General features: G+C 36.6%; 1 protein-coding gene across 15 annotated transcripts in view; it reads left to right on the top strand.

Annotated features, from left to right (window-relative positions):
* Cdc42bpa (CDC42 binding protein kinase alpha) overlaps positions 1-27,496 on the top strand; it is a 218,968-nt gene that overhangs the window by 169,609 nt on the left and 21,863 nt on the right. For 4 of the 15 annotated variants that reach the window (XM_026779691.1, XM_026779690.1, XM_026779688.1 and 1 more), the window contains 11 exons: positions 371-447; positions 1,384-1,431; positions 4,912-4,950; positions 15,787-15,870; positions 17,905-18,010; positions 19,090-19,226; positions 19,787-19,926; positions 21,314-21,395; positions 23,072-23,288; positions 24,013-24,075; positions 26,243-26,836. In XM_026779691.1, coding sequence (XP_026635492.1) covers positions 371-447; positions 1,384-1,431; positions 4,912-4,950; positions 15,787-15,870; positions 17,905-18,010; positions 19,090-19,226; positions 19,787-19,926; positions 21,314-21,395; positions 23,072-23,288; positions 24,013-24,075; positions 26,243-26,836 — 1,587 coding nt within the window. The remainder of the gene's footprint in view (positions 1-370; positions 448-1,383; positions 1,432-4,911; positions 4,951-15,786; positions 15,871-17,904; positions 18,011-19,089; positions 19,227-19,786; positions 19,927-21,313; positions 21,396-23,071; positions 23,289-24,012; positions 24,076-26,242; positions 26,837-27,496) is intronic. The other 11 variants (XM_005348974.3, XM_026779693.1, XM_005348971.3 and 8 more) reach the window with 5 other exon arrangements.

Here is a 27,496-nt window from a genome sequence, read left to right as displayed (position 1 = left end):
ATTTCATTGCTACTTCATAACTTGTAATTTTGCTACTGTTTTGAATCATGATATAAATATCTGATATGTGACCCCTGTGAAAGGATCCTTCAACTCCCAAAGGGGTCACGATCCACAGGTTGAGAACTACTGTCGCTGTACTAGAGAGAAAGAATTTTGTTAACTGTTGACTTAGAGAACTATCATGGAAACTAGTCTAATTTAACCGTTAAGTCTTGAAAACACTAATATATTTTGCTTTTTTAAAATATGTAAAGTTAATGTAGTAGTTTTATTTTTAAATACTTCAATAGATTGAGACAAGAAAGGTTATCCGTGAAAATGAGTTTTAATTGTTCTACTTTAAAAGAAAGTTGCTGCTGTCTTCTAGGTATAGAGCACCAAGACTCACAGCATTCTTTCTTGGCATTTTTGAATACGCCTACCGATGCTCTGGATCAATTTGAAGTAAGTGACTGAATATCTCTGGGTCTGCTTAAAATTTGCTCTGGAATCTAAAATTTACTTGCAGTAAAACTTTTATTGCAGCCACAGTAGAGAGCCCAGAGTGACATAATAAGTGAATAGAAACCTGGAAGGGAGGAATATGTCTGCATTCTTATGGAAAGTCTGACCGCACTTGTGTGTACTATAAACACCAAGACAGTCTGAACCCCGAGGTTGTTATTAGCCCTAAAAGCAGGCTCAGCCACATAGGAAGTAGTGAGAGCATGAGCACACAGTAGCTCACCGGGCTCTCGGTCCTGGTCAGTTTCTTAAGAAGTATGCAATACGGATACTGCTTTTTGATAAAATTGCTAACTTACACTCTTGTTAGTTGTACTCTGAAATAGCGATTATGTAGCTCTTTGTCATTCTTTATTATTTAAACATTCTGCTGAAAAAAAAGTCACTATAATGTCAAAGTATGTTTTATGTCAGAAAATGTAGTATTGGTTATCTTGCTCAGCAGTTGAAGTCCAGAATCAATGTGCGAGTGCTCAGTGCTCTGCTCTAAGTGCTGGGAATACGGCCATGACCACAGTAGACAAAATCGCTTAATTCCAGCAGGAAGAAGTAGAAGCAGAGATTCTGATAACCTGTTTCAGTTGCTATTTTCAGAAGTGTACCATTCATTTAATAATCAGGGATTTGCCAGGAGCTTTCATTTTATTACTTTGGGAACAGTAGCTGAATTTCATTCCTTTGGGAAGGAAGAATCATTCTTTGAAAAGTAGCCCTCGGTTCCCTGACAACAATGACAGTGACTGCTTTCCTCATTTATTTATTTAACAAATGCCATTTGCCTTTCAATTGTTTTACAAATTTTGATTTATTATTTGTTTGTATTAAATTGCTTCATCCATATTTTCTATTTTTTTTATTGCTGAATTCGTTAAATAGGATTCCTTTTCTTCTTCCTCATCCTCACTGATTGATTTTTTGGATGACGTAAGTCTTTAATTTTCAAACCAATGCATCCTTCAGTAAAAAAGATCAGTGAATTGATTTGAAGAATTTACCTAGTAATGCAGTTTTAAAAATATCACTTGGAATTATGTGAACAAAATGCTTCTTTCTTATCTTAAATATAATAGTTTATTATTATTAAACGTAGTAAAGTAAGAAACACTTTTAAAGTTATTTTGGCCTTTGGCGAATCTCTCTGTTTCCATTCTTTGACTAGAATGCTTACTTAAATATTGTCACCATTTATAAGAAATTGTTCACTTCCATTTTTCATGATTTCTGTTTTACTTTCTCCTTTTCTTTTTAGCATCTTGCTGTTTCTGTGTTGGTTTAAAATAAGTCTCTGGAGAAATCAAAAAGTGACATTTAAAAAGTTAAATTCTCATAATTTTATCAACACAGTAAGAATATAAGTCAATTTTTAATATGGACAGTTTTCTTTTCTAATGTGGAAAATAATTTTAAATTAACATGTACACTATATGCCCCATAAATTGGATACATTAGCATATTCTGTATGAAGTAATCCTGTAGATTTATTAATTTAGAAGTTACTAGTAAGTGTGTAGTACATTCATTTTCTACTTACACTTCCTTTGGATACATTTTCTATTTCACATTATATAACTCAGTAATCCTTGACATAAAATTTGACATCCTAGCCGGGCAATGGTGGCGCACGCCTTTAATCCCAGCACTCGGGAGGCAGAGGCAGGCGGATCTCTGTGAGTTCGAGACCAGCCTGGTCTACAGAGCTAGTTCCAGGACAGGCTCCAAAGCCACAGAGAAACCCTGTCTCGAAAAAGCCAAAAAAAAAAAAAATTGACATCCTAGTGAACATTAACACTTCCCAAAAATTAAAAGATAGAAGACTTTAAGTGTAAATAATATGCATAAGTATTTTTAAATGAGGGGAATCCATTAAATGTTTTGTTCCTAACATTTTGTTAAAGTATAATGTATTCAGAAGATGATTTCATAACAATTTTTCACTGGAAAAAAATTCTTGATATAATTTTCTTCAAATTTCTAAACAACATAGATCTAGACTTTTTGGTATATTTGAAAATGTACCAAAACCTGTTTCTCCAAAATGGAATTTTTTGTTGTTGTTTCTAAAACGGTAAATTATGCTGGATGATTTTATAATGTAATTGAAAGATAACTGTCTTTGAAAAATGTGAGAATACATGTTGCAATCTGCTGTTTGGTATGTGAAACAGTGTGGTGTTTTTATTGTTGACATTAGAAAGAATGAAGAGAAAGTTTGAGTAAATTGTGGAGTTCATTTTGCTGATAAATTTTTTTCACTTTTCCTTAACAAACTCTTGCCTTCATCTTTTTCTTTCCCTTATACTCTTAGATTATACAACACTGTGTATTTCAGCAAACTCTTCTCTATAGAGATGTGTGAAGAACATCTCCTCTGCCAGGCCCCTGTTCTCAAGAGCACTCTGGGATTGTTCCTCTGGGTGTAATGGAAGTGTACCAAGTCAAGGCCACTTCCTACTTTCCTTTTCCCTTTCTGATCCTTCAACCACTGCTGTGCAGCAGAAGCTCCTCGAACATAGAGCTGAATTTTGTAGTAGTGCAGAAGAATTCTTAGTGCCCAGTGAAAAGGAGCTAAGCCCAAAAAGCTGCTGAGTCAATGCTCATGTTCCGACTTTCCCAAGGCATGATGTTGCTGATTCTTCTGTCCTTTCATTGTTCTGGTAAAGCTCATAAGCTGGCTCTTCCACTTCCTAGAGTGGTGCTTGAAAGAAATTACCTGGCCTCTCAGTACTTACATTTGCTTATCTGACAAATAGTTATGCTATAGTACTGCTCTCATAAAGTGCTAGAATATTTATAGAAATCGTATCATGCCTTCAAGGATGTTAGGTATTTTCTTGCTAGGCAGTCCTCTTTTCCTCCTCTTTAGCTTCATTTCTCGTCTGCCAGTGTGACCTCACTTCAGTGCTTCCGTCTTTACACCACAGCATCTTCTTTAGAGTTGTTGAATCCCATGACTACTTGGAAATGATCTTATTTTCTGTTAGAGGGAGCGCTAACACTAAGCTCCCATTTAAAAAAAAATTATTCTTAATTTTTACTTTATAATATAACCCTCGTGTTTCTTTTGTTTATTGTTCATAACTATGACTCTGATTCCCAGTGTTAGCAATTCATTCATTTTATCATTAAAGTCATAATAAAATTGTTTCAGTAGTAGCATTAAGTCTTTGATGTGTTCATGTTCCATATCCAAGATACTTTAAAACCCAAGTTCAGTAGCCCCCATTGTTAAGCATTTATAGTTTTTAAGGAATAACTGAATCTAGATCACTCTTTATCCTAGATATGGTATTATTATACATCAGGCTTATTGTGTGGGGCCTGCATTAAGTAGGTTCTTGTGCTTAACTAACCCTAAATCCCATCCTTCTGGTCATCCCCTTCTATCCTCTGTTATCACTATAGAAGAGATTATTGAAGAACATCTAATTGCAGCTCAACCTTGCATGTTTAGAAGAAGGTTTGTGTTAAGCATACTTGCGAGTTTAATTTGGTGTTATGTCTACATATCATCTGTGTTCTCCACACCCTCCACACACAGGACCGCTGTTACCTGCAGGATTCTCAGTTTTATTTCTCATAGGTCCTCTCCAAATCTGCCTTCTGCTCTTCTACTATTTTTATTCTTCAGTTTGGGCCTATTAAAACTATCATTTCATTATTTAGAACAACACAGAATCATTTTCCCATTCATGATTTTTTCCTTTGTTTTGTCTGTTTCTTATATTTTGGCAAACAGGAGAAATGGGTTATCTCAGCAGGCAGAGTTTAGGCATAAACTTTAGCCTCATATAAAATCTTACTGAGGTGCTCCAGAATATCGATCTAAGTCATGGTTTCCCCCCTCACTAGTGTCTTGATTTTACTGTCCTTTTCACCCGGTCTCTTTTACATTCTCATAGCTGATCTCAAGGTGAAGATGAGGTCAGGGTGGAAGTTTAGAACTATGTTTTTGTTTTATATATTGTCATTACTGATGATTTCTAAGGTAGCTCAAAACATTTTAAAAATCATCTTTAAAAAGAGGAGAGTAGTAAATGTATAAAGCAAATTTGCTTAATTGTTTATTTTGTAGTTGATTTATTGGAATGGGTACTAGAGCTCAAATAAGTATTTTATGGCAAACAGTAGCAAATAGATTTGTTGTTGTTGAAATTGTCCACTTCTCGGTAGAATGTTGCCATGTGGATCACAATACGTGTGCCAAGGAAAACCTCATCAGCCTTAGACCACATCTGAGCAGTTGTTTCCTTACCGTTTTTATCCCACAGTTTTCCTGGATATATATGTATTTGGATGTATCAAAACAGTGGCTTTGTTCATATGTCTGGATGCTATGTGTTGATACAGAGGGCCTGGCATCTTCCCTGTGAATATGTGTAACGTGATGTTCTCTCTCTGTTGAAGCGCTCCCCGTCCTGTACTCCAGCTAGCAAAGGCAGACGTGTAAGACTCCCACACCATGTGCTATCCTAGTGCCTTCTGCCTGCCTTTTATTCCTTGCCTTTGACTGCAGAGCCCTTAAGCATGTGCCGTGTGCCATGTGACCTGTGTCATTCCACCACTGCATGCATGTGCTGCTGCTCTTGCCCCCACTCCTCTCCTCCCTGTGTTTCTTTTTCCTTCCATTTTAGCTTTGGCCGCAGAGCTTTAGGAATGTTCTTCATGTAAATTTATACAACTAAAACAGTAAGATACCTTTTAGAAGTATGCTTTCTAAATTATTCAGATACAAGGAAAATGAGTCTCTCAGAGAAAATCTGATATCAACAAATATGTAGAGTGCTGAGGCAATTTGTAGACTTCATTGACTAGATCTTACATAGATCAGTTCTGGAGAAATTGTGAGCTAGGTGAGAAGAATTTCCCTAAGTATCTTACACAGTATAGATTTAGGAAAGTAATATTAATAGTGGATTCTTTGTATCATAAGATAATGTCAAGATTTAAACTGTTCTTTCTATGTATTGTTAACACTGAAATTATGCTAGTAGCTCCATGCTTCTTGACTTGGAAGTGTTTGGCCATTTCCTCTCTTACGTATTCTGATACACAGGTGGGAATCTGTATGTGGAAAGGTCTCAGGCTTTTATGAGCCAGCCTCCATCCCAGCACCTTCACACACATCACGGAGAAGTAGTTATCTGATACTGTTTAACTGGACTTTCATGTACTATGTTAAATAGCACTAAAGGACATTCACAGGAGGTACAGCCTTTTTACTTTTGCTTGTCAACTTAGTGTTGAGCAAGCACCCTATTCCCAAGTTCCTAGACAGGGAAAGTTTGAGATGAAGTACTTTTTGGTTTGTGGTGAACATGCAGGGTAGTGGGATGGCCATTGATTCATGTATTCTTTCTGAACTGATGAAGGGTTGACACGTAATAACACCAGCATTATAAATAATTTTACATGACTGTTTAAAATGAATAAGCTCTTCAGCTGTTGATATTGTACTCACTAGACCTATGAGTTCAGCTGGCCTCTGTTAGTTAGAGGTCTATAAAACATTTCTGGTTCTATAGATGTTTTGATTATTTTTGAAATTTATAGTTAAACGATTAGATATTTGAATTTATCAAACTAATAATAGTATGTGGTAACTATTTTGTAATGGGAAGGCTAGCATTTGTCTGACCATATGTACTAGATTTCAATTATCAGCCTGTGAACTGAATAAATTTATGATGGCTTGTTTTTATAAGGTTATAATTCAGAAAGATTTTGTTTTATTATTGATTTTGTTATGTAGAAGATTTGGCCACCTAGAACATTTTGTTGACTTAGGAAATAAAAAATATATTGAGGGAAATGATTGTACTATAACTCTTACTCCTAATTCTATATCTTTATACTTCAGCATCTAAGTAAGCCACCATTACCCAGAATCTGTGAAAATTGCCTACATTTTTTAACCTGTCAGTATGACAGCCTTGATTATCTCCTTTTCTTTTCTTTTCTTTTCTTTTTTTTTTTTTTTTTTTTTTTCGAGACAGGGTTTCTCCGTAGCTTTTGGTTCCTGTCCTGGAACTAGCTCTTGTAGACCAAGCTGGCCTTGAACTCACAGAGTTCAACTCACTTTGCCTCCCGAGTGCTGGGATTAAAGGCATGTGCCACCACCACCTGGCTGATTATCTCCTTTTCCAGCTTCCTTCAGTTCTTCCTTTTTTTTTTTAATTTGTAAAGTACTATGTTTGTAAAGGCCGTAGTTGGGAATTGTAAACTAGTAGTTAAATGGAAGCATTTTGGTGCCATAGTGATGGAGGAAGGTCATTGGTTAAATAAAGAAACTGCCTTGACCCTGCTAGGACAGAAAATTAGGTAGGCGGAGTAAACAGAACAGAATGCTGGGAGGAAGAGGAAGTGAGGCAGACACACACTCCTCTCCAGGGCAGACACCCGAGGCAGCCAGCCAGCCAGCCACCAGGTCAGACATGCTGAATCTTTCCTGGTAAGACTGGTGCTACACAGATTACTAAATATGGGTTAGGCAAGAGTGTGAGAATTAGCCATTAAGGGGCTAGAACTAATGGGCCAAGCAGTGTTTAAAAGAATACAGTTTCCGTGTAATTATTTTGGGCAAAGCTAGCTGAGCTGAGTGGTGGGACGCGGCCCGCCGCTCCTATTACTACAGATGTTTTTATTTCAGGAATGCTTCTTGCTAAAATCAAATTTGATAAAAAGTCAATGTATTTAGTTTCAAATTAGTTCCCAGTGCAAGCAATATATTAGATAAAAGCTGAGTTTTTATTTTGCTTTGTTTTGTTTTGGTTTTGGTTTTTCGAGATAGGGTTTCTCTGTGTTGCTTCAGAGCCTGCCCTGGTACTAGCTCTTGTAGACCAGGCTGGCCTCGAACTCACAGCAATCCACCTGCCTCTACTTCCCAAGTGCTAGGATTAAAGGTGTGTGCACCACCTCCTGGCACTAGATGCAAGCTGTTTTTACATAAATTGTCACTTATCATCTATAGCAAATATCAGTCTCTTTTATTTTAAAGCAAGCTGCAGACAGGAGTGCTGCTATTTGTGCAACCCTGGCCATACCAAGATGTCTGACACCAGTCATGCCCACTCAAGATGGATTGTCTTCATTATTGTTTCCTGGAAAAACATGCTGTGTGAAATCACTTAAACAGCTGCCTGGCTCTGGGAAAGAAAGATACTTTTATTTTATTATATAACTTTTAAAAATTTATTGTGAGGATAATTTGATAGAAAAATCTTAATAGAGTCAGGAACCATTATATATTTTTTGCATGACACTGTCATGCATTGTGAACAAAAAATACAATATTCAGCTTTTTTGCCTATATATATATGTATGTACACACACTATATATATATGTATGTACACACACATATATGAGCTAGTAGAACATAAAAACAATAGAATATAGTAAACATCTCTTAATTCCTGCTCATCCAGAATAATTCATTAAAATATGTTTACTTAGAGAAAATGAGTTAACAAAAATAGGGAAAGGTATTTTCATTAAAATATCCTTTATGAGTGGATTGTAATTTAAAAGTATTGAGTGAACTTTTTACAGTTAAGATTTATTTCCAAGATCTTCCCTTGAACAATACCAGAATATGCCATCTATTAGTGTTATGTGTTGCTTTTTACTATTTACCTTTTTAATTGTTCTTGTAATCATTAAGATAACTATTTAATTGACATGGCTATTCTTTTTATGGATATCATATCTTTTGGCTTTTGCTACATCAGTAACTCAATTAACTACTTAGATTTAATGCTGTAATATCTTCAATAGTGTCTAGGGGTTAAGTAAAGAAATAATGATTTTTAAAATGTTAGTTATTTGTGGGGGGTGTGTATGAACTCTTGTGAGCTAATTTTAAAATTAATCATAGGCATTTTTAATTCTAGCACATTTAATGAATATCCTGAAGTTTTAATTGAGTTAAGTGCTTTTAAATGTTAAGAATAAACCATTAATTACAAATACATGGTAAGGATTAGGATTTAATTATAGCAAAATTATTAACATCTTGAAAAATGCAGTCCTATTGGTGAAAATTAAAACTCTGATGAAGATAATATGTGACACTTTTTTCTCATTTGTTTTGTTAAGCTGCGTTTGAAATAATATTAATAGTGGCAGCAATCCAGAAATTATATGATAGTGAGGTCTGTTTCCTGAGTACTCTGCTTTTGATAGAATTCTTTCAAAAACCCGGAACTTTTTTTTTAAGTTTGATATCCAAATTATTTTTGCCATGAATTTTTTTCATTTTTATTAAGCTTTGTTACTTGTGTTTATGAAGACCACACTTAGAAAAGGAAAATGGTAATTTTTAAACTTCCAATTTTTAAAAAATCCAAGCATTATTCTAAATGCTATTCTGCTTCAAAATATTACTCCAGTGTAGCTACTTGTTTCTTTAAAGAAGAAAACAAAGTTGATTTTTTAATGAAATTTTTAGTTCAAGAACATACAGCTCTAAAAAGCACATATAGTATTTTTGTTGTTCTGTTTTATTATGATTAATACTGGTTTGTCTTTCTAAAATGTAACTGTAGTTCTCAATGTAACCAGGGTTTATTAAATACAGCTAAGAAGATCATTTTTATTTTTTTTCATTTTTGTTCTCTCATTGTCACTAATTAGTGAAAAACTAATCAATAAGAAAAAACAAATTAATACATGGCAAAGAATCTTCAAAAGAACAAAGAGATTTATATTAAAGGGTTCAAGAGTTATTTGAGTAGGCAATTACAAATTAAACTGATAATGGATCATTTTCTTTCTCTGGTATCTCACTGCCATGTCACATTGTCATGGGATCACAAAACATGCTGATCACAAAACACGAAAAATGTTCCAGCACCTGACTCTGGTTTGATTCCTGAGACATAGAATGTCCTTAATGGGAAACCTCTGTTTGCCCCCATACCAATAAAATGGTGTGACTGCATGTTCTGATTCTGGTGCTGGACAGTATAGTACAGTACTCACTTCTGTTAGTTCTCATTCTCATCGCTCATGGAGTAGGCCTGCTGTAAAATTTGAGTCAATATTGGTGGAAAACAGAAAGCTTTCTGCCCTTGGTTTTAGAGATACTGAACTCACCCGACCTAGAGGTAAAAGTTATTTGGACTATTTATTCCTCATCTCAAAGTTTCTTCTACCCAGGATTTCCTGTCTTACAGCTGAGCATTAGGACTCCAGGCTTTCATGATAGCTCAAAAATTTTTTAGATTATTCTTAACATAGAAGTTTTCTATATATAATTAATCTTCCACTTGGACACTTCATAAAAGCTTATGTTAATGAGTTAATTTTAAGTCCTTAATATAAAATATTTCAGGGCTGCTTGCAATTTGTATAATTATATAGACACTAGAAAGGGGAGAATACTAGGAAGTGAGAAATACCCCTGATTTATGTAGCTAATAATTTGATCTGATTGCCTTCTCCTTAACTCTCCCCAAATTTGTGAACTGGGCAAGTTTGTCTTGAGTCTCATTTTAATCTTTTACTCTCCTCTTCTTGTTCAAGTTCACTGTTAGAAAATATAGCTTGACCTCTATGATCCTTATTGTTATGAATGCTTCTGTCATGGAGGCACCCTGGTAGAACACAGAGGACTGGCTGTGCAATGAAGAGATTGGATTCAGGCCTAACTTGGAACTTCTCAATGCAAACCAATTTATTGGGATCATCTTTGCCACACATACATATGTAGTGTCCCTCTGTTTCAGTTTTAAAAATCTAAAAATGAAAGACTGAAGTTGATTAATAACTGTGTTGGTTATGCTCACCAAACCCTTACTTCATAGATTGTTTGAATGGTGGCCAGTACATACCACTCTAAGAGGCCTTGCTGTGTCTCCATAGAGGGCTGCTTCTGGTGTTTGTTACTACTAGTTTGTAATTCCTGCAAAGTTGCCAGATTATTACAATTCACCATATTGAGACAAATTGACCATTTTATATGAACAACATATCCCAGGATTGTTTTGGCTATCCTGGGTTTTTTGTTTTTCCATATGAAGTTGATTATATTGTTCTTTCAAGGTCTGTGAAAAATTGTGTTGGGATTTGAGGGAGATTGTACTGACTCTATAGATTGCTTTTGGTAGGATTGCCATTTTTACTATGTTGATCCTACATATGCAAGAGCATGGGAGATCTTTCCAGTTTTTGGTATCTTCTTCAGTTTCTTTGTTCAAAGACTTAAAGTTCTTGTCAAATAGGTCTTTCACTTCTATGGTTAGTGTTACCCCCAAGATATTTTTATGTTATTTGTGGCTATTGTGAAAGGTGATGTTTCTCTGATTTCCCTCTCAGCTTCTTTATCATTTGTGTATAGGAGGGCTACTGATTTTTGGGGGTTGATCTTGTATCCTGCCACATCACTGAAGGTATTTATCAGCTGTAGGAGTTCTCTGGTAGAGTTTGTAGTGTCACTAATGTATACTATCATATCATCTGCAAATAATGAAAGTTTGACTTCTTCCTTTCCAGTTTGAATCCCCTTGATCTCCTTTTGTTGTCTTATTACTATTGCTAAAACTTCAAGAACTATGTTGAGGAGATATGGAGAGAGTGGACAGCCTTGTCTTGTTCCTGATTTTAGTGGAATGGCTTTGAGTTTCTCTCCACTTAATTTGATGTTAGCTGTTGGCTTGCTATATATTGCTCTTATTATATTTATATATTTTTTGTATCCCTGATCTCTCCAAGACCTTTATCATGAAAGGGTGTTAGATTTTGTCAAATGCTTTTTCAGCATCTAATGAAATGATCATATAGGTTTTTTTTTCTTTCAGTTTATTTGTATGATGGATTACATTGATAGATTTTCATATGTTGAACCAGTTCTACATCTCTGGGATGAAGCTGACTTGATCATGGTGGATGATTTTTTTGATGTGCTCTTGGATTCAGTTTGCCAGTATTTTATTGAGTATTTTTGCATCCGTGTTCATAAGTGAGATTGGTCTGTGATTTTCTTTCTTGGTTGAGTCTTTGTATGGTTTTGGGATCAGGGTAATTGTAGCTTCATAAAAAGAGTTTGGCAATGACTCTTCTGTTTCTATTATGTTGAAGACATTGAGGGGTATAGGTATTGCTCTTCTTGGAAGTTCTGGTAGAAATCTGTACTAAAACCATCCGGCCCTGGGCTTTTTTTTTTGGTTGGAAGGTTTTTGAGGACAGTTTCTATTTCTTAGCAGCATATAGGTCTATTTTAATTGCTCACCTGGTCTTGATTTAATTTTGGTGTATGGTATCTATCTAAAAAACTGTCCATTTCTTTTATATTTTCCAATTTTGTAGAGCTTTGGTTAACTGCTTAGGAATTGTTTGAATGCCTGCCTGTACCCACTACCTATAGAAGGCCACTCACCTGTAACTCCCATACAGTTGCCAAATTATAGCAGTTCTCCATATTTAACATAATGCTTGTTTGTAGTAAAACTCATGCTTTTGCAAAATGCCATCCCTAATGTTAATATTCAAATGTGAATTTTGTTTTCTTAATCCTCCTCAAGAATTGTTGTCATGTCCGTGCCTTAAGAGTTACATTTTGTTAAAACGTAATTCTTGGATTTTTTTTTTTTTGTTTTTTTGTTCCCTGACTTATTTTCCTAGACTGATCCTGTTGGCAGCACTTATATATGGAACCAGAGCATCAAGTTTTACATCCAGTCAAGGTCTACATCTCCTTCCACATATAGTGAAGCTGAGCCAGTTAAGGTGCCTCCCTGGAGCAGCATTGCTCCGCAACTGTATTCAGGAAAGGGAATTGAAAATTTTAAGTGAAATCTGACTGATTAAGTACATTGTGTAGTAAGTTAACAGTTCATTAGACATCATTACATTTTGATAAAACACAGAGAAATAGAAGATTACCACTCACATTCACCTGAAAGAGGCAAAAATAGGTAGGTTGGTTGGTAGGTAGGTAGGTAGGTAGGTAGGTAACTAAAAATAGTCTATAGTTAGAGAAGTATGTAGATATATGCTTGTGTAAATATTATATTCAAAATTAATGGTATTATTGACAGTATTAGATACAAACTAAGCACATGGCATTGAAAGTGCCATTCTTGATTCATGTGTTTTAATTCTTCTAACAAGTTTAATAAGCTATGATATAACTAATTCATTGCATCCTAAACCCAGCTTTTAAATGAAATTGTTACTACTGTAACAACTGAACAACTGTGGCAGTGGGATAGTTTAGTTTAACTGCCCAATCAGCTATGGGTACTCACTCAACTAAAGCCTGCTTTTTAATAGTCAAAAATACAATGTTATGTTAATAATTCATGTCAGTAAAGTACTATAAGCAGCCCATTGGTCAGTTTTCTCCCTAAAGACCATTTGACATCCTAGTTGGAAGAATGTGCATTTAATTCATTTATTATATATACTATATGGGCTTTAAGCCAAAGGTGTTATAATGGTCTCACCAGTCACCACCACAAAGAATGACATGGATCTGGAACACATTTCTTAACTTCTTTCCTTCTTTCCTTCTTTCCTTCCTTCTTTCTTTCTTTCTTTCTTTCTTTCTTTCTTTCTTTCTTTCTTTCTTTCTTTTGTTTGCTTGTTTGTTTTGGGCAACCAACTGTGATTTAGAGCTTTGCAAAATAACGGTAACAATAACTACTACAGTGCGATGAAATGCACCGCTCTCACACTGTGTGATATCCTTCCTTCTGTTGTGGGGTACCTACATTGCTTCCAGCTCTTCATTGCCGAAATTAGTCCTGAGGGGATCTTAGTATTTTTGCTTTTGCAGATGGGCAGTTTGGGTGCAAACTGGTTGTATGTTATATATACTTTAAACTTGAACTAGATCTTCCCAAATGTTTTTCACAGGGCTTGGGTCCATTTTCATCCTCCCCCACTGCCACAGCAGCATGTGAGAGTTCCCATTTCTCCACATCCCTATCAGCCCTTGGTGCAATCAGATACTAACTTTTGCCAGTTGGAAGAGTGTGAAGCAGCATTTTTGTTAACTTTGGTTTCTCCCTTTTCTGATTGTATTTAGCATCTTTTTCTATGTTCATTGGCTGCTAATGATTGCCTGTTGATGTCTTTTTGTTCCATTAATTTTCCTGTTGTTTTGGTTTTTGTTATTTTTAAGTCTGGGTATGAGTTCTTTGCTATGTATTATTGGTTGTAAGCATTTTCTTCCAGTCAGAGGATAATTTTTAAATTTTGTGTTAATTTTGTTTTTCAAAACTCTTGACCAGCTTACCAGTCTTTTCCTGTACAACTTCTGCTTTTGTGGTTTTTAAAGTAGTTTTTCTTTATGAAAATACTATTTCTCTTCCTTATTTTCTTCTAAAGTTTAAAATTGCATTTTTATGTATTTAAGACTTTAATCAAATTGAAATTGATTGCTATGTGGTGTGGTAAATAGAATTCCAATATTTTCTCTCCATATAAACCCTTGGTCTCCTATATTTCACTCCTCTGCAGTACTGTCTCCGCTTTGGTGTGTGGGTCTGTTGTGGGTGTTTCTGTCCTTTTGCTTATTCTTGCGCTGATTCTATGTTTCTTAATCACTGTAGCCCTAAACAGTTTTTGGGTGCTGCTCATAGCCACCATGTTCTTTTTCTTGTTGACCCTTTAGTTTGGCATACTATTTTAGTGTCGGTGTGTCAAATTCCATGTGAGGCTTTTAATCGGAATTACATTGACTTTCTAGATTGACATGAGGAAAGGTGGCATCTTCACAGTATCATCCCTTCCTAGGGTACTTCCACCTCTCTGAGCATGGTGTGCACAATAGTTACTTCTCTCCATTCTTCAGCAGAGTTCATTGCTTTCAGTGTGTTCCATGTGATTTGTTGATTTGTCCTGGTGCCCTGAATTTTGTGTTGCTGTGTGAGTGAAATCCAGTTAAACGCAGTTTTAATTAGGTACTGTTGATCTTTTATTCAGCACATTTGTTTGAGTCTTTAATTTTAATATCTTCTCTGGGACTTTCTGTAGAACGCTAATGACCATTTATTTACTATTGTGTTTTATCTTTTGCATAGATTTTTTTCAGCATTCCTCTTTTATTTGTTATATTTATCTTCTCAAATCTTAAATTATAGGTTGGGCTAAATGTTTTTTTTTCAAGCTATTCAAAAGTAAACAAAATTTAAATTGAATATAAACTTACAATTCACAAAAAAAGCTGACACAGTCAAATTCTATACCAGGATTAGAGTTTATAGATGATTAGTTTTAGAGGTTATGGTTACAAGCAACTTTCTTGTAATATTTTAATACTCTGTGACTTTATGCAAGGCTCAACTTGTTTTCCGTGTGTGCTTGCTTTGCATCCTAAAAAGAAGTTACTGTCTTTTGTTGTTTTTTGTTTTTTACTTTGCTGATTAAGCAATGTACCCTCCTCCCCCACAATAACATCCAATAAAATCACTGGCTCTTTTTATTCAAAGAAACATATAATACTTGATAAAGTAGACTTCATTTTACTTACAGTAGAGATATGACTTATAACTAAATTTGAATTAAATTCATAATGCTAATAATAATATATAATTTTAACTCCTTTATTTAAAATTAATTTCTGTGTATAAATCCCACTAATCTCCATACATTCAGATCTATGTAATTATATTCCATATACATAATATATTCTAAATGTGGAAATCATGTAGTTAGAAAGAATCTTCTAGGACTGATGATATGGCTCAGCAAGTACAGCACTTGTTGGACAAACCTGAGCTTCAGCTCTAGAGCCCACAAAAAGTTAAAAGCAGAGAAGTGACGTTACAGAGTTGTCCTCTGACAACTTATGCATTCATCTGACTCACACATATACATGGTTACACACACACTTACAAACTCAAGTACAGTAAAAAGTTGTTTAAAAAATTAATCTTGTGTGTATGTTATTAATTCATATCATAAATCTTTCTTAAATATTCAGTTACTTTGAAGGATCAATGTGACAAAATTTGAACGAATTTGAAAATATCTTCATTTTTGTGTAAATTACATGCTGTGATTTTTGTTTTCTCTCGATTTTATTTTCTAATTTATTTCTTTTTAAATTTAAATTTCCAAATCAAAATTATTATAATTAAAAAATAACTCATTTGTAAATATTGTGAGCTCGGATTGAAGTACAGTTCTGGAAAAACTTGAACCTCAGGGAGCTGAGGCACTGTCTCCTTAGCATTGTTGAAATGTTGTTGGTTTATTTGCTGTGGTCTCTTTCTAGTTGTTTCCTAAATAAAGTGAATTTTTCACGACATTCATTTCCTCTTTTGCCTGGGATTCAGATTGCAGACTGTGCTCCACTTCCAGTTCACACACCAACCTTAAGGAAAAAGGGATGCCCTGCTTCAACTGGCTTTCCACCTAAGGTATTTGCTCTAAACATACTGTGTTCTAAAACATAAGAGTGGATTTCTTCTACTTTGGATATTTGCTGTGAGTTTTGTTGCTGATTTCCTCAAAGCTATAAAATAAAAAACTTAGGAAGAAAATAAATTTAATAATAAATGTAAATACCATTCTGAATATTGGAAGGAGTATACAATATATTTAATTCTTAAATTCTGTGTTTCATAGCCTATTAGAGGAACCCTTATTTTGTCACCTGATAAAAGCATTAAGTTGAAGCTCTCTTCAAAGAATATGAGCCTGAGTTTCATCAAACAGCAAAAAGTACCCCATCCTACTATTACCAGGGCACTGTGTATGGGAAGACATGAAGACTGAGCTCCTTGTTTAAGCCTATGGAAAGAAAGAACATAAACTATGAATAATCACAAATGAATGTGAGCAATGGCTCTGAAAACTAATTTTAAAATGTATGAAGAGAGCTGGGTGGTGGTGGCACATATCTTTAATCCCAGTACTTGGGAGGCAGAGGCAGGTGGATCTCTGAATTTGAGGCCAGCTTACGAAACTAAGTTCCAGGATCGCCAGGGCTATACAGAAAAACATTGTTTTGAAAAACAAAAACGTGCTAAAAAGGAATAACCACAAACCATTACATATTGAGACAAGACAGAATATGAATTTAAAATGAATATAATAAATATCTTTACGAAGATGGGTAATGTCAGACAGGATAAAACAGTGATAAGAAAAAATAATTTAGAAGAACTTGATAAAAGAATTTAATTGCTGAGATCTATAAAGAGCTTTAATAACAGAGTGAGAAGAATAGATATAATAGAAAAACAAGTCAGTTAGAAAATGAGATGAAAAATTTGAAAGTTAAGGTATATGACAGGAATGGTGTCCACATTTACATAATATAGTGTGACTTTCAGTAGGAAAAACGTGGAATTAAAGAAATAGGAGAGGGTCTAGAATGATGGCTCTATAGTTAAGAGCACTCGCTGTTCTCCAGAGGACCAGAGTTCCTTTCTCAACACCTATATCAGGCAGCTCACTACTGCCTCTAACTCCATCTCTAGGGGATCTGATGCCCTCTTCTGACCTCAAGGGCATCTTTGTACACTTGGCATATACAGTGACTCACAATTTTGAAGAAATAATGACCTAAAATTTCTTCAAATTAGAGATGAAAAGCTTCAGTAAAGGATACAAGAAAACACTTAAGACTTATTCAAAATGTTTAAATAAAAGAGATGGACTTATTTAAATGATAGCAACTTAACCAATTGGAGATGGGAAAGTTCAGAAATGAAGATGTCAGGCTTGAGCTATGACCCCTCTGGTGAAGGTGCTGGTTGTGCAACCTGATTACGCAAGCTACCCCCAGAGCCCATGTGAAGAGCCAGGTACCATGGTGCACATCTGTAACTTTAGGACCGGCAGACTGGAAGGTCTCCTGGGAGCTCAAGCGCCAGCTAACCTGGAGTACACAGTGTAGCAACAGAGACAGCAGGACATGCTGCCTCAGCAGAGTTCAAGAAAAGAACTGACTCGTGAAAGCTGTCCTCTGACCTCCACAAGTCCTGTGGCACCTGCATACATACGCCCTGCCCCCAAAATAATAATAATAATGATAGTATCTTTAAAGATGCAAGATAAAGGAAGACTTGAGGTAATAGATGAAAGAATCCCAAAGAAAGCTGGAATTAAAGGGAGATATTTCAGATATATAAAGTAAACTCAAAGATCAGACAATGACTTAAAGATGAAAAAGAATCTCATTTCTGTCAGTCAACTAAGGAAAGAAGGAGGAAAGACTCAAGTACAAAAATGGCCAACAGATTAGAATAAAAGAGCCAATATTTGTAAAGTAAGAGTCACTGACAAAAGCTATCAGAAATGCTAGAAGTTATTTTCAAGAAAGACTCTGAAAGTACAAGATGTGCAGCGTGCTTGAGGTTTGTCTGGTACGTGAGAAGTACCTGCAGTTCCATGTGGACGTGCAATGAGAGCTGGAAGGATTAACTCTTCCATCAATTATTTTGCAGCGCAAGACTCATCAATTTTTCGTGAAGTCTTTCACTGCCCCTACAAAGTGCCATCAGTGCACCTCCTTGATGGTTGGTTTGATAAGACAGGGCTGTGCCTGTGAAGGTAAGAACAACAGGAAAGAAAAGGTGACTTCTTGGTTTTATAACAGTACTGTTGCCAACTGGCTGTCCAGGCTCTAAGCAGACAAATGAGTTTGAATGCCATCACTGCTGCTGTCACCTCTGTGACTCTGAACAAGTAGTGTGGAACAGAGATGCTAGAAAATGCTCAGTAGAGTTAGCTCTTATCCTCTCTGGTAGTGAAAACGTGGAGAACACAACTCCATGCATTTCTTTACACCTTCATAGTCATTGAAACACTTGTTTCCAAACAGTCAGTAAAAGTTGCCAGCTACAGGGCCTGGAGAAATGGCTTAGGGAATAAGGTGCTTACCACCCAAGCATAAGGGCTAGAGTTTGGGTCTCCAGCACACATGCCAGGTTGCCCAACTGTAATCCCAGACTCAGGAGGTAGAAAGGAGATCTTGAGGGTGCTGGCATGCTGGACCAGCTGAAGGGTTGTTGAGCTCCAGATTCAGTGAGAAACCTGGCCTCAGAAAATGAGGTGGGGGTGACAGATGGAGGTAGATACCTGCCATCAGCCTTGGGCTTCACATCCTCATATACATGTGAACATGTACTCATACACAGGCAAACACATAAGTATGCGTGAATAACACACACAAATTAATCAACTTGCTGATAGAGACATCAAGTAGCTGAGTGTTACTCATTAGTAACTCTGCAAGAGAATTTCAGGGCTGATAATGAGTTGCATTGAATAAAGAGCTAAAAAAAACTGTTCAAAGACCACTTTGGTAGGAATTACAAGTTTAAGTCAGCCATGTTATTTACAAGGTTTGGATTTTTTATTTGTTGTTCTGTCTTACCCATTTGCTTCTCAATTTTATTACTAATATTAAAGAAAATAATAATATAAATAATAAAAAGCATTTACTACTTCTCAATGAATTTCTGACTGACAGGCAACTGAATCTGTTTCCCTAGAGATAAAAAAGTTGTTTAAAATAAAATAGAAAATCGGCATTCATCTAACTAGCACCATGGATGCAATTAGTGCCCAGTGAATTTTGTTGTTGTTGTTGTTGTTAATCTAAATTGTGTCCTTTTTCCCTCCAAAAGTGTGTGGGTTCTCGTGTCATATAACTTGTGTGAACAAAGCTCCAACCGCTTGTCCGGTTCCTCCTGAGCAGACTAAAGGTCCACTTGGTATAGACCCACAGAAGGGAGTCGGAACAGCATATGAGGGCCATGTCAGGGTGAGTACCTCTGCTGAGTTACTCAGTAAGCACAACTTGACAGAAAATTCAGTGAATCAAACTCATTTAAATAATATTTTATCTAGAGTCATAATTACTTGGAAATAAATTCTAAAGTATCACAGAGTTTTCTGTGATTTACGAATGTCAAAATCACCATAATGGAGCCTTGGACCTCTGGTATTGCCTGAGAGGTAGACTGTGGTTGAGGTGTTAGGAAATATTAAGACATAAGCTTAGCATCCTAGGCACAGTTCCAGTGGGAAGTGAATGCCATTTTCCTCTTACAACCAAGTTTACTATTTATGCTATCTCTCTAAAAAAAAAAAAAGCTGAGTAAATTTTATTTTAGAGTTGTCAGTCTGAAATGGTACCGTTTAAAGCTTATAAAGCCATCCAGGGTCTGACGAGTGTGTTCTCACTGTCCCCTTACTAGTGGCACTGTGTCCCACTTGCTGCCTTACCAGCTAGAAAGCAGACTTAGAGCAGGACCAGGGGCTCATGCTGTCATTTTTATTTGAGTTGTCTTTGTTTGTTTGTCTGACTAAAACAAAACCAAGATCCCTAAGCCAGCTGGAGTGAAGAAAGGGTGGCAGAGAGCATTGGCTGTAGTCTGTGACTTCAAACTATTTCTCTACGATATTGCGGAAGGAAAAGCATCTCAGCCCAGCTCTGTCATTAGTCAAGTGATTGACATGAGGTAAGCCCCGAGGGATGAAGAAGTGTGTCATCACAGCACAGGCAGTAGTTTATGGTCTTTCTTTTATGTTACTATGCTTTGTATTAAATAGCCTAATTTGGGGTCAATTTTTGGATTTAGTCCTGTGGCTCCTATAATATACTAGAAAGTAGGGAGGTAGGGGTGGTTCTAGGGCAAGTCGGTCTAGCTGTTGAGTGTGTGGCGCTAAAAGCCAAAGTTTGACTCTAAAAGACCAATTTAAAGATTATGACATAAGAATCCTAAATACATGCTCACCTGTCATCATCTAGAAGTGCAAAGTTATTCTGTGAAAATAAAGGACATAACATCTCACACCAGCCCCAGAATCTGTATGTCTAGCTCCCTTGTCCAGACTCTTCTTGAGCACCCTCCTCCTCCTTTTCTCGGAGCTCCAGGCACCATGCTGGGAGATTTTATTTTCTCCTACATCTTCAGCCATTACTCCTGATTGATGTATCCTACGCATGCCTCTAATTCAGACACACCCATTGCTCAAAATGCCCATCTCCAGCTATGCCTATTGGTGCCTGAAACACAGTGAAATATGGAAGGATTGGTACAGGGAATATCAGCAGGAGAGATTTGGCAGACCGGCTAGTGGACTGAATGTAAAGATGGGGGGGGCTAGGCAGAAGAGAGCTCCTTAGCCCACATTAAGGTTAAGGATAACACGAACAACAGCAAAACCATCTGTTAAAACAAGGATAAGACAGCCGGGCGGTAGTAGTGCACGCCTTTAATCCCAACACTTGAGAGGCAGAGGTAGGCAGCTTTCTGTGAGTTTAAGATCAGCCTGGTCTACAAGAGCTAGTTCCAGGACAGGCCTCAAAGCTACAGAGAAACCCTGTCTTGAAAAACATGAATGAATGAATGAATGAATGAATGAACGAACGAACGAACGAACGAACGAACGAACGAACGAACGAACGAACGAACAAGCAAACAAAACTAACTAAATAAATAAAAGCCAAGATGACAACAGGTCAAGGATAAATTATTGTTTTAGGTGCTGAAGTCACAGTGTCAGATGAACTTGATTGAGGTCATTTGAGATTTATTATGGCAGGTATGAGAGTCCATTGAGGACTCTGGAGACTAAAAACCCCTTCTGCCAGTGTGCCTTGTGTGTCTGCATGAGTGAGCAGTTATGTCTAGTGTAAAGTGCCAGGTTGCTCCTGATGGATTATTACCTTGAGTACTGTCAGTCACTGGTGGGGAAGTCTTGTGTTTTGTTTCGTTTTAAATTGTGCTTGGGTGTTTATACAGTTATGCTTTGAGGATTGCTTCATGTATGTTATTTGGGTATGTAAGCAAAACCATACACAGGCAACATGTAATAACCCTAAATGTTTAACTTCTATTTCAGAGATGAAGAATTTTCTGTGAGTTCAGTCTTGGCTTCTGATGTTATTCACGCAAGTCGAAAAGATATTCCCTGTATATTTAGAGTAAGTCTGTATATGACTTGAGCACTTAATTACTTCGAGTTTTTGCATATATATTGTGTATGATGTGCATATATGTTTGTGTGCACATGCTTGTAAAGGCCAGAAACTGATGTCAGATATCTTCCTTGATTGCTTTCCTCTTTACATACTGAGACAGTCTCACTGAACCTGCCGCTCACAGCTATAGCTAGTTAACTAGCTGCCTTGCCCCAGCAATCCCTGTTTCTACCTCTGGAGTGCTGGAATAACAGACAAACCTACCTGACTTAAACCTGGCTTCTGGGGATCCAAACGCTGACCCTCCAGGTTTGTGCAGCAAGTGCTTTATCCATGGAGCCAGCACCTAGTTACTTGTTTTTAATGAGTATGTTTTACTACTACGTATAAACCATAGAGTTACTGGACAAGACCCAGACCTAGTACTTCACTATTTACATGAATACAAGATTATGCTAAGACTTGTAGAATGTATAAATATGCTTTTAAAATATGCTTCATGTTCTTCATTTTTGAATCCCAGTTCAATCTTCAAAATATTACCACATGAGGTTTCTCAACTTAAAAACAAAAGCGTTTGTCTCTGTAAAACTCTTATTTTTAAAATTGTGTTTCAGTTGTCTATTCCTTTATAGCAAATACTCCACAACTTTAGTAGGAGCATTTTCCACTGTCTACAATATTGGCTGATGTTCCTCTTGTGATTGCAACCAGGTTATTTGGGACAGGAACATCCAAAATGTTTTCTTCACATCTGTGACTTTGATTCTGGCTGTCAGCTGGCCAATGTCAATTCTCCTCTTTATGTTCATGGTCTCTCTATATGTATATGTCTTGATCTGTTTATCCCTCATTATTGCATACAGATAACTGCTGGTAGCTGTCTTGATGAGGTAAACAGCACACTTTTGTAAAGCTGTTCTATTCTATCTGTCTTTCCTATTTGTCTATGAATCTTACATGTAAGAAAGTTCAAAGATTTAAATGAAGTCTGTCACTTTCAAGGCCACCAACTGTTTATTCTCCCCTAGCTCCCAAGGGAGCCTGTTAAGGCTCCCTTACCTGTAGCTAATTTGCAGTAGGATTTTATTGTTACATAATTGAAAAGTGCTCTGACTTACAAACTTTTACTTACTTCCTGTTTCAAGTGATCTAACCTTCTCTGATGATAACATGAAGGATTGCTAGGAAGTACAAGAAACTTTCAGAACAGAATGATATATGTTTATGAGCATAGAAGCATACTTAACTTCATGCCCTTGATAAGTTACTTACTTTCTCTTTATCATGGAGTCTCAAATATAAAATTAGTATATAATCATAGCTCCTATCTCACGAAGCTGTTAAGAGGGCTAAGTGAGGTAATGCTGGTAAAGTGTTTTTCTCCATGATGCTTGATAATTTTAAGTGTCACTTGTTAAATCAGTGTGTACAATGCATTTTTATGACATTTTGTAACACAGAGCATGAAGTGATAGTAACATTTTGATTTGTATCTTCTCACTGTTGGGGAATTAAACATTCCAGTGAGATACTCGAATTCAGCATAGCTAAAGTTTGCTAAAGGGATAATTTAATAAATGCTCATTTTACTGTGAGTGCTAAACAAATGAGCAGAACCCCGTGACTAGCATAAAAGATGTCTGTTTTCTAATATTGTGAATATTAAATTGTTTTAGGTCACAGCTTCCCAGCTCTCAGCACCTAGTAACAAATGTTCCATCCTGCTGCTTGCCGACAGTGAGAATGAGAAGAGTAAGTGGGTGGGAGTCCTGAGTGAACTACACAAGATTTTGAAGAAAAACAAATTCAGAGACCGCTCTGTGTATGTTCCCAAAGAGGCCTATGACAGCACCCTACCCCTCATTAAAACAACGCAGGCAGCTGCAATCATAGGTATGCACTTATAGCAGACATCATAGTCCCATAACTGTTTACTAATCTATATGTTGAGTTGGCCCCACTGTTTACAAGGTGTCTGGCATGTGTCAGATGTGTGTGGGTGAATGAGACCTGTGTCAGATCTGTGTTTTAGCCCTCCTAGGAGTAGACGTGCATTGTCTTCTTAAAGAGCACTAGTGCTAAAAGCCAACCTGGTAACTTTTTCCTACTTTTGTGAATTGAAACAAGTTAATTCTCAGAGTGTGGGTTTCACGTGTAATGTGTGTTCTTGAGGAGATTTGAAGTCATAGACTTTAGAGCATGTCACCAGCAAACAGCAACTTCTGTTTACCTTTTTGTTTACCTTTTTGTACATTTGTTATATGCGTGTTCCACTTCTGTTGCTGTCCAGTAAATATGAGAAGTTTAGTGAGCAGGATTAAGCTGCCTTTCACAGTGTTTCTAGAATGGTCAATGTCTATGATACTCAAACTGGGTTTTTAGTTTTCTCATTATTGAATAAGTATTTCCTTCCTTTGATACTAAAGCAGACTTTTAGCTGATGTTCTGTTTTAAAAGACATGACTTATTTATACTGCACTCTGAAGGGAAATATAAATTGTATTTTGATTTTGTTATTTAACTTTATTCTAACACCAAATTTTTTCATTATCTGGTATATTCTGTTATCCTGACATTTTTATCTGATTAAAAAGTTTTATGCTTGTGTTTTAAATAGATCATGAAAGGATAGCTTTGGGAAATGAAGAAGGATTATTTGTTGTGCATGTCACCAAAGATGGTAAGAGAAAACCCAGTTATTCTGAAATAATTTTAAATTATATATTAGAAAACTCTTGAACCTAAATTCTAAGAGCAGGATTGGGTTACTAAAATTTTCCAGATATAATTTTATATGTTTTGAATTTCAATGGGTTTTTTTTTTTCTTTTTCTTTTTGGTTTTTTAAGACAGAATTTCAATGTATAACTCTTGCTATCCTAGAACTCAGTATATAGACCAGGCTGGCTGAACTCACAGATCTGCCTGCTTTATCCTAGGGATAAAGGCATGTGCCACCACACCCAACTTTAACTCAAAAGGTTTTCAATTCTATTACCCCTAAAGCTCTGTGTACTGCCTCTCTCCTGTTTTACTGAACAGTTCCACTCATGTCTAAAGATTGCACATAAAAGACAAAGTCACTTTTCTCATTCTTAATAGTGCTTCAAGAAGAAATGTCTAAAGTTCCCCATGGTTCAGTGCAACAGGTTTTTAGCCCCCTAGAGGGAAATAAAGTGCTGAGTGAAATAAAGCAAAACCGATTGAATTTGCTTTTCATAAACATAGCATTGTAAGTTCTGTCTTTATATTAGGTTAGATCCTGAGCAAACAGGTCAGTCACTAAGCTTGATGAGTTTGTTCCCCATAGGAATACCTTGAGAAGTGTTAGGAAGATGCTCCAGTTGGTAAGTGCTTGCCATATAGCACTGGATCCCAGAACCCACATAAAAAGCCAGACATGGTAGTGTATGTTTATGATCACAACACTGGGAATGTAAAGGAAGATGGACTGATAGTAACTGGCTTGCCAGCCTAATCTAGGGAAGGAAAAGACAGATGGACTGGTAATCACTGGCTAGCCAGCCTAGCCTGCTTAGCAAATCCCAGGTCCCAGTAAGAGACCTTGATTTAGCAAACAAAGGTGGGCGTGGCAAGATGACTGGCAGATAAAGGTGCCATACATGCCTGGTGATCTGTGTTTGATCCCTGGAACCCACATAAAGGTGGAAGAAGAAAACTGACTCCACAAAGTTGCCCTCTGAACACCACACCCATGCTGTGACATGCACCCACACACATACACAATTTTAAAATTTTTAATTAAAAAAAATGAAAACTGAAGGCAGAAAGCTCCTGAGAAAGAACACCTTAAGCTGATATCTGATGTACATGCTTGTGCATGCATACATGGCCACACGTACACACAAACACCTAAAGAGATGGAACTAGAGAGATGGTTCAGTGACCCTGTCTGCTCTTGCAGAGGACCCAGTGGTTCAGTTCCCAGCTCTTACATGATAGCCTACACCATCTGTAACGTATATTCTAGGGTATCCAATGCCTTTTTCTGGCTTCCATGGACACAGGCATGCAAGTGATGCACAGACATATATGTAGGCAAATACCCACATACATGAAATAAAATTTTAAAAAGAAATACCTAAAGAGGAACATGAGTTGCAGTCACTTGGAGTTTAAAAATAGGAACTCCATGGTTGCTAGAATTTAGTACCAATAAACAAATGTTGTAATGGGAGTGGCGGGGCTGCGTCCCCAGCACCCCAGCCACCTGGCTAGCTTATACCCGAAATAACAACACACAAACTGTATTCATTTAAACACTGCTTGGCCCATTAGTTTCAGCCTCAACCCATTTCTAATAATCTATGTAGCCCACGAGGTGGCTTACCAGGGAGATTCTAGCCTACGTCCATCCTGGGTCAGAGCTTCATCACGTGTGTCTGCCCAGGAGAGAGGAGCATGGCATCTCTCTGAGCTCACTTCCTCTTCCTCCCAGCATTCTGTTCTGTTTACTCCTCCCACCTATGTTTTAACCTATGGGGCCAAGCAGTTTCTTTATTGCTTAACCAATGAAATCAACAGATTGATATATGACACTCCCACATCCAACAAACTTTGTGAAGTATAGGCATGCTTTACACAGGACTTCTTTGCCTGGGATCGGAAGATCCCAGTGCTGAAATCAATACCAACTATCAGCTATTGGTAGGTTAAATGATCTGATAATGGGTTCAGTTATCCTCCTTTTTTCTTCTGTGATTTCTGCTCTTAGATACTTTTGTGTGTATGTATCTTTAATATGGATTGGGTTATATACTTTGGTGTTTAATTTGGATATAATTAATAAACTCGTTTTGCATTTAATGTTGTTGTTTCTTCTTGTAGAGATTATTAGAGTTGGTGACAATAAGAAAATTCATCAGATTGAACTCATTCCAAGTGATCAGCTTGTTGCAGTGATCTCAGGCCGAAATCGCCATGTCCGACTTTTTCCTATGTCAGCTTTGGATGGACGAGAGACAGATTTTTATAAGCTGGCAGAAACTAAAGGGTGTCAAACCATAACTGCTGGGAAAGTGCGCCATGGAGCCCTGTCCTGCCTGTGTGTGGCTATGAAAAGACAGGTCCTCTGCTATGAGCTGTTCCAGAGCAAGACCCGACACAGGAAATTTAAGGAAATTCAAGTCCCAAGTAATGTCCAGTGGATGGCCATCTTCAATGAGCAACTCTGTGTAGGATTCCAGTCAGGATTTCTCAGATACCCCCTGAATGGAGAAGGAAGTCCATGCAATATGCTCCATTCAAATGACCACACACTATCATTCATTGCACATCAACCAATGGATGCTATCTGTGCAGTTGAGATATCCAACAAAGAGTATTTGCTGTGTTTTAACAGCATTGGGATATACACGGACTGCCAGGGCCGAAGATCTAGACAACAAGAATTGATGTGGCCAGCAAATCCTTCCTCTTGTTGTAAGATTCTCTTTCTTGTCTATCTTTGTCCCTTTTTGCCTTTTCATTTACTTTAAATATAATCATTTTTACTAACAACTTGTTTTTTTAATCATTTTTAAGGTCTCCCCCAAGTACTAATTATGTTGCTAAAGTAAAATAACCATATATTGTAAAACCTAGACAAACAGTGAAAATTAAATGCTTGTAAGTAAGATTAATCTTTCTATGGAAAACTTGCTGGGATACATTTTTTAACTACATGTTGTTGTGTTTAAAAATAATCCCAATCATTTTTTTCATTGTCACCCTAAATATAGTATCCTTAAGAAGCAGTAGCTCATAAGACTTATGCTGGGGAAGTTACTAAGTCATTGTTTAACATGTTCTTGGAAGATATAAAGTGACCTTTATAAGAAGTATTACTTCATTTTATATTTTATAGGTATATATATATTGATTTAAATTTACTTATTTCACTCTTTTCTTAAATATTAAAATATTGATATTTCATTCAATACTTTATCAGTGAATAATAATCACTGTTGAGTACATATTTTACTGTATGAGATGAAGTCATGAGTGAAATCGATGGAGTGCTGTCTGCCTCACAAAGTAGGGAAGATTCCTGGGAGTAAGTGGTTAGATAGGATGCTGTTACAGGTGTTCGGGGAGAGAATG

The sequence above is a fragment of the Microtus ochrogaster genome, chromosome 6, assembly GCF_000317375.1.
Source record: "Microtus ochrogaster isolate Prairie Vole_2 chromosome 6, MicOch1.0, whole genome shotgun sequence".
NCBI lineage: Eukaryota > Metazoa > Chordata > Mammalia > Rodentia > Cricetidae > Microtus > Microtus ochrogaster.
This window is presented reverse-complemented; position numbering and strand designations above follow the sequence as displayed.